General features: G+C 41.3%; 1 protein-coding gene and 1 long non-coding RNA gene across 2 annotated transcripts; both read right to left on the bottom strand.

The window, feature by feature from the left end:
* Window positions 1–3,551, bottom strand: LOC144704886 (8-amino-7-oxononanoate synthase-like). The gene is made up of 6 exons (XM_078577461.1): window positions 2,052–3,551; window positions 1,119–1,510; window positions 958–1,045; window positions 669–891; window positions 365–584; window positions 1–265 (listed from the first exon to the last, which is right to left on the bottom strand). The coding sequence occupies exons 1-6, from the start codon at window positions 2,373–2,375 to the stop codon at window positions 145–147; spliced, it is 1,368 nt and encodes a 455-aa protein (XP_078433587.1). The 5' UTR covers window positions 2,376–3,551; the 3' UTR covers window positions 1–144.
* Window positions 3,552–4,834: 1,283 nt separating this feature from the next.
* On the bottom strand, window positions 4,835–5,804 carry LOC144704892 (uncharacterized). The gene is made up of 2 exons (XR_013581924.1): window positions 5,460–5,804; window positions 4,835–5,332 (listed from the first exon to the last, which is right to left on the bottom strand). It is a non-coding gene; the product is annotated as an uncharacterized LOC144704892 (long non-coding RNA).
* Between the last annotated feature and the right edge of the window lie 3,779 nt (window positions 5,805–9,583).

Below are 9,583 nucleotides of genomic sequence, written 5' to 3'. Positions count from 1 at the left end.
TTAACGAAAAATAAACAATTAAGCTCCACAGTTTTGATGAACATAATACATGGACATTCATCTGTCAAATGCAGTAGTTGTTCCAATTGTTGGGCATGTGAGGAGGAGGCTTATCATTCGATGTAGTTATAAATAATATATAAGTCAGAGCCTTGCGGGAACTCGATCCACTTGGGGGACAAGTCCAGGAATGCATTGGTCGAGTGCGGTCACCAGTCCCCTCAGGTCTTCTTTGGTATGAGCAGCAGTCAATGTAACTCTCAACCTGAAATATGACACGGATCGTCAGTTTAGAGTCACTTGACAGTCTGAAACATGACCATAAAAAATGAATATTCCATAAACAACAAGCTAAAAAACTTGCCGACAGGCATCGGGTGAAACTGCAGGTGGGCGGATAGCTGTGACGTGAAAGCCTTTCTCGAGCATGTGTTTGCTGGCAAGAATAGCCGCGTTCTCATCGCCTACCACTAATGAAACGATGGGGCTCGTGGCGGGGTGGTTCGTCAAGGCCACAAATTCATGAACTCTGTTCCAGACGGCTTGTCTGCGCCAGCCTTCCTTTCTGGCCACCATTGCAGCAGCTGCATTGGGTACACAAAAATTTCATCAACAAGGTTGGCTGGCCGGTGATTGTTTGACAAAGAAAGTTGAAGAGAATACTGTACTGTATGCTGCAGCGATGATGGGTAGAGGCGATGCAGTAGTGAAAATGTAAGAGCGGCCCACGCAGCGGATTAAGTTAGACCATTTCTCGCTGCATGCAATGAACCCACCAAGACATCCACCTGCCTTGCTCAACGTCCCCACGATAACGTCGATTTGATTTTGTATCCTGTAAACTTCACAAATGCCACCGCCGTTCCTTCCGCAGACAAATGCCGTGTGGGCCTGAAAAGCCGCTCTATTTAGTCTCGATTTAGGCACAAGGCGACATCACAGAGGCGTTAAACTTACTTCATCCACGACGAGTAGGAACCGATGCTTCTCCCTTAGTTGCACAAGCTCGAGAATTGGCGCGAAGTCCCCTTCCATGCTGAACAAACTGCGTCACAAGAAGAAAGAGAGCTTGAGAGCAAAGAGAAGGGAAAAGCAGATGACCATCTCTTTGTTTGCACCTATCTGTGATGACGACCTTCTTCTCCAGGTCGCAGCTTGAGAGTATCTCGTCGAGATGAGCCATGTCGCTGTGCCTGTAAACGTACACGACGGCTTGCTGATGTCGCTCCATCAAGCAAAGTCCGTCGATGATGGAGGCGTGGTTCAAGGCGTCAGAGAAGACAGCAATCTTCTCTTGCGGCGCGACCAACTTCTTCGATGCCGCGTTGTGAGTGGCGACGCCTCCCAGGGTCGAAAAGAAAGCCGTGTTAGCGGCAAATCCGGTGGGCGCCACGATGCAGGCCTTCTTCTGGTGCATCTCCGCCAGGAGTATCTCGAGCTGCCGATGGTACTCCGTTTGGCCACTGACCAAGGCCGATGACCTCGGACCCATCCCATATGCGAGGGCCGCCTACACAACGAATTTAGATCCCCATCATATGAGAAGCATAAAGCATAGCGATGATTCTGGTCATGGAGACAGGTTAAATCATCCTAAACATGGAGAAGGAGATGCTCTTAGCCGCAGATCGAAAAAATTTCAGCGATTTTACGCGCACATTCGGATGGGAAAACTGCCGTTCTTCTCTATAAATACCCTCTGTAATCACTCGTAAGAAGTGCTTCTTCCGGTCATATTTGAAGGGTGTGTGGAAGTTTCTTCCTGTTTCTCGTCTTCGTTCTCTAGAATTTATCTACTTCTACAGTTGTATCCTAAATAAACTGTTAGGTAGACAAGACTTGTGATAGACTCGTAAACTCCCCGTATAGAGGTAGAGAGGAGGATCAACACTCAAGGAACAAACAAAATGACTTCTCTTACAGAACATAAAACATAGAGGGGAGTAAACATCATGTTACATGATAGTTCCTTCTTTAGAGGAGCATTAACCGGCTAATAAAGCATAAAATAAGATGGTAAGAAACGTCGGTAAAATAAGCAGGTGAATAACCTTGGCAGACGCCCTGCATACGGCGGGGTGGGAGCTCAGGTTGAGGTAGTCGTTGCCGGAGAACAAGAGCATCTTCTTCCGGACTGGTTCGCCATCTGCAGTCCGAAGGGTTTGGGAATCCTCTACCTCTATCTCTAACGAGGTTCTGTCCCATGGGCCCGGGCCATCAAACGTTTCCAGTTCGGCGAGGGGATCTTCGTCTGCATTTGGCCTGGGCAGGCAAATCTTTGGCAAGTAGCCCAGGAACCCGTTCTTGTCCACCTTAGCATACGCAGACCCCACCCACGCTTCCCACATCTCTGCAGCGGACGATGTCTCAACCATAGTTTTGGAGAAGGAAATGAGCGAGGTGGTCTAGCAAATGAGGTTTCAAACTCTGGAGAAGACTTAAAAATAGAGTTGCAGCCGCAGTCCTCGTGACACAGTGCAACTTTGAACCTGACGCTGGAGAGCCAGCGCCGGAGAGACGGTGAAGACTAATCAGTTTTGCTTTACAAGAAGCTTACGGAAGAAAAAAAACGAAACAGTGTCTTGTTAGTTCCACATCATTACAAGTAAATTAGTTTATTTAAGTGGAAACAGTAGATCAAAAGTCTAGGCGATATTCGGTACTAAATCTTGTTCTCTCTCTCGACGTGCTGATCCACATCATGAGAAAGAAGTCTCACTCGGCCCGTTGCGCAAAAACTTGCCATCGACTGGATATTTTAGAATATAGATGCATAGGAACTGGTTTTTCTACAAGTTCAGGTTGGTACTAACAAAGAAACTAACAAAAGAAAATTAATCAGATTTTTAAGTTATCGCGTAATTTTACGGATTCTTAAAAATATTTTAAAACGGCTGGGTAAAAAAAGTACTAACCTAAAAGCAGACTTCAATGGAGAGAAAAGAAACAGAAAAGGTGGGAATAGTACAAATGTAGGGGACACTTGCATGAAACGCACACAGCAAGCTAATCGTAGATCAGACAAAGATGGACATCAAGAAAGCGAGCCTTTCGGAAGAATCATTTGTGTATTACAACACGACATCTCAAGCAAGGGTAGCAACAAATCGAGAAACCGTTTCGAAACCAGCTAAGCGTTATTCTTACGACAATGGCAATTTACATCCATTCAACTTCTCGTAAAATACTATAAATAAAAACACAAAATTATAGTTTAAGAAACACAAACGTCAAATAAAGTTCTATGAATTTAATTCTCTTCTTGTTTTGTATTTCTATTCTCTTTACGTCCCTTACTTTCTCTCTTTTCTCTCTCTTCATCTATACGTGATTAATAGAGGCACTGAACAGTCGAGAACTGATGCAAGTCATCGGCAATTTCCACAATGAGATCTTCCATAGTAGATCTAGAACTTACTGTCCTGCGTAATAAATATAAAAATAATACTCTTGTTCATTAACTCGTTATGGTGCTCTATCAACATCTGGTTTTCAGATGTAGACCCTGACTGAGCAAGCACGAAGGAGAGAGAGAGATAGAGAGCGAAAGAAAGAGATATATATTTATATATATAGAGAGAGAGAGAGAGAACGAAAGAAAGAGATATATATTTATATATATATATAGAGAGAGAGAGAGAGAGCGAAAGAAAGAGATATATATTTATATATATATAGAGAGAGAGAGAGAGAGCGAAAGAAAGAGATATATATTTATATATATATATATAGAGAGAGAGAGAGAGACCGAAAGAAAGAGATATTTATATATAGAGACAGAGAGAGAGACAGAGAGAGAAAGCAACCGACGAGAAAGAAGAATAAGAACTGCATTCCGGCTCCACTTGTTACAGAATGCCAATCAAGAAAAGCTTGTATAAGACTAGTTGGCTGGCTTGGATCGTTACCCGCGACTCAAGCGTTATAACTCTTCAAACAAACAGGGGGAGATTACAGCTTAAAGAAAAATAAAAGGAAGGATAAAAATAAAGAAAACCAGAATCAAGAAAAGCTTGATGAAGATGTAATTGTCCTTTGCTTCCGGCGCCTTTCTAACTTGTCTAGCTTATTCCCATCATTAGACACTGAAAAATGTGCCTGATGTGTAAGCATGAGTCTTTTCCTCTCATCCCACATCAAGAACTCTTCAATTTCACCCAAAGCTTCATAGTACACGGCTATTACGCACGATATAGAAGGAACTTGTGAACAAATTTCATTCCTCGCAATGATCTTGGGCTTATGTGAGGTAATTTTCTTTAGCAATTAATACACATCGAAATACAATTTAGAATCTTTTGGACCTCCATACTTTTCAGGACGATCAATGCTCTCCTCATCATTCTTCAGCCTATTATACTCTAGCTTCTACTTGTTGGGGGAAGGGTATATAGGCCTACATACACTCGAAGTGATCTCTAAAAGTTTTTCTTGAGTTATTGGCATTTCAATTTGACGTGCATGCAATCCTATAAAAGGAATTGGGGTAAGAGACAAAGCGACAAAGTGATTATTCTTAGGGATCGAGGCCAATCACCGATTAGTTCTGGATATCCCCTTCATAAATTCACTCTGTCGCTGCAGCCTTATCAATATTCTAGGCTACTAAGGCATAGACATGGTCATTCTGTTCTGTTTGTTTTAAACGAACAAAAAATTCCCACGAACGAACTGCACAGGGGTCTGTTCGTTGTTCTGTTCCTTTTTTGTGCAAAAATTAGAACAGATGTTCGAACAGTTCGCACAAACCGAACAAAATTCGCAAAATTCGCACAAATTCGCACAATTAGAACAATTCGCACAACAACACTTCACACAATTAGAACAAAATTCGCACATCGAATAAAAAATTTCACAAAATTCTCAAATTAATAAAATCCATACAAGCTGTGGCAGAGTTGCACTGAATTGAGGAACATTAACATTGAATAAATAATATTGGTAATTCAAATGATCCTAATAACAAGTTTTTAATGGGCATGTAACGTGATGTAAATTTTAATGGGCCGTCTGATTCTCCTCAACTCTCCAGATGCTCTTCAGGAACTCATCCATGTTCATTGAACCAAAGTCCTTGCCTCGACTCCCAAGTGAATTTTGAAATTCCTCAAAGGTCAGAACATAGACTGAAGATTGCCTGGCTAGTGCTGGAGGTCCTGCTGTCGGATGATCCTTGCCGTCTGATCCCATAGCTTTAAGAGTTCACGATGAGATATTGAAACCCGGATGGAAAATTTTCCTAATCTATGTTCCTCTTGAGTTCCTGATTCAACCTTATTCTAGTGAACTATCTATATTCATCTTCACTCCCCAGCCCTTCTTTCTTGTTTCCCTGATTCAGATCACAGGAGAAGAAAAGGAAAAAATGGGCAGACAGAGTATTAGAAACTAAATATTTCTGTTTCAATCATATCAAGTACCATCAAAGAACAAAAACAACAAAAAAAATTAATCTGCACCGCAAAATCAGCAGAAACAAACCCAATTCGCAGAACAACCGATTTCCCACCATATCTGAAGATTCCAACAAAAAAAACACGAAATTTAAAATTCATCACAAAGATAACAGAATTCCCCCCAACTCTCGACCACAATTCGACCTCCCCTTCACCCTCATTTCCGGAGAGAAAAAAGGGGGGTAAATTCTCTACTTCCTCAATGAAGATATCGTCTTTCTAAAGGACCCAAAAAGCTCCAGATCCCAAGAATCATCATCCTTTCACTGCGATCCCCATTCCCCCAAGGCGAAGAACATCCCGAGGAGAAATTAAACAAAAAATAACTACATAGGTCGATGGTTAGAGCAAGTGGGCGAGCGAAAAGTACCAGTCTTTTGTCGTTTTTAGCTGCCGCTCGTCGCTGCGGGGACAGGTGTCGATCTCCTCAGCCTCGGCTGGTCATGGGTTAACGAAGGAGATCAGCCTTCTCTCTCTCTTTTTCTTAGCCTTCGCATCACATGACTCTGACTCAGGGAAGGACGGGCCAAAGAGAGACAGAGTCTGACTGAGATAGGGAAGAATCGAGTTTTTTATAAAAAAATCTCTAAAAAATAATTTGCACAATTCGCACAAAATGAATCGCACGGGGGTCTGTGCGAAGTTATGTGGGAATTCAATTTTGTTCTGTTCGGATAATCGAACAGAACGCACAGTTCGCATAGATTCACGCAGATTCGCACAGAACGAACCGAACGACCATGTCTACTAAGGCATTGGCCCCATGAATGAGGGTAAAACACAATTAACCATTTTAAGTAGATATTCTATCAGAAACATGAATCTTCTAATTCCCACCTCTTCCAACTTGGTTACTACAGATGTGCTTGGACCAATCTTGAGGTTGGTCCTAAGGCCTACCCCAGAGGTTGGTCCTAAGGCCTATATACCAAGTGATTCTCATAAGAACATGAATATGTTATAATATTATTACTACCAAGAAAAAAAGTACAATCATAATATATTTCAATTTGATTTTATTCCTACTTTAAAGAATGAGCCATGTCCACGTGCAGTTAATTCGTTGACAAACCCAATCCCAATTCAGGAACCTCTTTTTTTCCCCTTACATCAGTTATTTTTATGATTGAATGTCATTCACCTTAAGTTAATGTATGAACTTTGATGAATTTAACCTATGAAGTCCACCTACACTTTGGTCAACCATGCACTCGGTCGACCAGTGACCTCTCCATGGTCAACCTCTTCCCAACCCATGATACAACAAATTAAAACCATGTTTAGTGAGTTTAGGATGCATTGGAAAATCACATACATGCACATTTTACCTATGCCTATGGAATACCAGGACATAGTTGACTTGGCATATAAGGACAATGGGTCCAACAGACTCATTTTGACTCCAAACTCGTATGGTCAACCCCATACTTAATGTATGATCAAATCCCCAAATTTGAGATCGATTCAAACTAGTCTGACCAGTTAAAAACACTGACCAATGCAATGTTTCTGTTTTTGGGTCAACCATCAGTCATTTAATTAAACATTGTTAAAAATATTGTCATTCGAATTCCTAATTGATCTTCACATAAAAGGTGTTCATATTTAATTCAAGAATATCAAAATTTTTAATTCATAAGTTTATGAGTACCTATTTGATAGATAAAGATGCTAAAAAAATGATTTTCTCTATCATGCAAGAAAAATAATAGAAGTATTCTAGAAACAAGACATCTCTAGATTGAAACTTGAGGTTCACAATCCCCACAAGGTATCAGCAACTCTTGTGCCATTCCCTGCCCTCAGATCTACCTCACCTTTACTCAACTTCCTCCCACTTGTCAACAACTCCAAGCGATAGCAGATATGAAAGGCACATTCAGTATCCAATACCATAATGTAGGATATCTACAATAAAAGTATCTATCAGATAGCTGCATCAAACATCAACATGGTTCTTTCAAGCTATCTTATGCTTCTTCTTCTAGTGACCCTTCATCCCATGGTGGAAGCATGTGTGTTTTTTACCATTGTCCTCCTTTGTGGGAGTTGATTACATTTAATTCTTATCTTTTCTGAAGGTTTCCCTTGGTAGTGGTAAGCATGTACAGGAGTTCAGGCAGAGTATTCTAAAGTTTGTTCATGTGAAAGTTAAAAATTAACTAGCAGAATGAGTAAGGTAAGGACTTAATAATAATGCTTGTGCTCATCTCAAGGGGAAGTTCAAATCCTTGCGATGCAACCTTTTTATCCAATCAATCATCTTCATTACATGGCTCTCTACTAATGAAGACTCGGCCATCTAAGCTCTAAATACACTATTTGTTATCTTATATCTCTGAGTCATAATTTTCTCAGAAAATAAATCCATCAGATGAAGTAGCATCGGCCTCAACTCCATATCTGCATGGTGCCTCTGCAACAAATTGTACATGGAAGCTAGCGTGTAGCACTGCACCGCGATGGAATCATCTTTCCACTTCAAATACTCCAATATCTCCCATTTCGTTGTATTCAATGAATGCTCGATTGTGTTGGGTTCGGTGGCCTCGTTTTCCATGGAAAACACATTCCATGGATGCGGAAGCGTGTAGATCAATTCACAATCGATCTTTAAAATCAATATATTGAATGTACCTTTTGGGAAACTCGTTCCACCCTTGACTTTTCCGCTCTGAGATTGTTCTGAAGCTGTTCACGTGTCCGGCCTCTAGAAGTATCCAGGTGATCACTTGGCGCTTAGATCTCCACCTCTTCCTCTTCAACTCTTCTTAGAGACTCTCTCCTTGGTTGATGTAGAGAATGAAGAAAGGGAGGGGCTCTCAAATGAGGCTTGCATGGGTGCTTAAAATGAGACCCCTTTCCCTCTTTATATTTCACTCAAGGTTTTTCTCAAAAACCCTATCAAGTAAAATATATCCACTAAGTGCGACCCTCTAGGCCCATGTATCATTCTAGTTAATAACTTTAGTGGCTCAATAACATTTATTGACCAACCTTATTAATTAACTATATCAACATGTAGATTAATTAAATAAGGATTGATTTAACTCAATTGATAGGTTAAGTTTTCAACACGTGGGGTGTCAAGCTACACCTTGTACTCTAGAAGATACCGAGTAGTCTCGAACTCTCTCATGGAACCTTTACTGTCATCAGTTACCGAATATGTATAATCCATCATCCACGCGAGACTCTCAAATGACTTAGGGTATGGTTTATCGTCAAACCCTAATCCATCATTCGATTAATACTAATGCGTAACGGGGATCATTGGAGAACGCCTTCTCCAATATCCTCACTACCCTGGCCAGAGATTTTTCTGCATCGTCTTCCTTGAGTCAATATCCTCTTATACCGAGGGTAGATGATCCCATCTTGACCACTCAATCATCTCTGTAAGCTTCTTACTACATACGATTTATAACTTATTTCAAGCCCATGATTAGAAGCTCATAAGTCATAGTCAAAACATAGTCGCCCACTCACGAGATGTCCTTGGTGTCTCAGGTCAGTGGATCACTTATACAACTGTGACTTGAATCAACCTGATTGACATTTAGGTATGATACCATTCAGGGATTCATACGGATCAATTCAGTGAACTCTTTCTCCAAAGAGCACCCACTATCTGTCCTTAGTGTCGCCACAATAATAGCCACAGGATCAGCTAGTGCTATTCTATCCGGATAATTCGATGTCCGTCTGAACTATCCATCGAATATGAATATTTAGAATACATTTTTAAAGACTAGTCATCACTGTATTATGATCTCATCATAATTCACTAAGTCATTGCACGTATTCATAGACTTCATTATAAACATCACATGGAATAATAATGAACGTAAATATTTTATTCAATGAACTTAAATAAACATGGTAGTGTGATTGGCTCGACTGCCACATAATATACATCGGATTGTGCCATCAATCTCTAAAGCATAGCTAGGGATGGTCCAAACCATGCGAGCGATTCGCGCTCATGCGGTTGTGCAGTGCAGTTGTGCGGTTGTGCGGTGAAGGTGCCACCCCCCCCCCTCTGGCGATCGCGCCCGCCCCCCCCCCCTTCCCCCCTCCCGCTGCCGCCTCTCTCCAGCTCTCTTCTGCCGCGCCCCCACCCTCTT

This window comes from Wolffia australiana, chromosome 1 (genome assembly GCF_029677425.1).
Source record: "Wolffia australiana isolate 7733 chromosome 1, ASM2967742v1".
Lineage (NCBI taxonomy): Eukaryota > Viridiplantae > Streptophyta > Magnoliopsida > Alismatales > Araceae > Wolffia > Wolffia australiana.
Note: the sequence above shows the minus strand (reverse complement) of the source record. Positions and strands in the feature narration are given on the sequence as shown.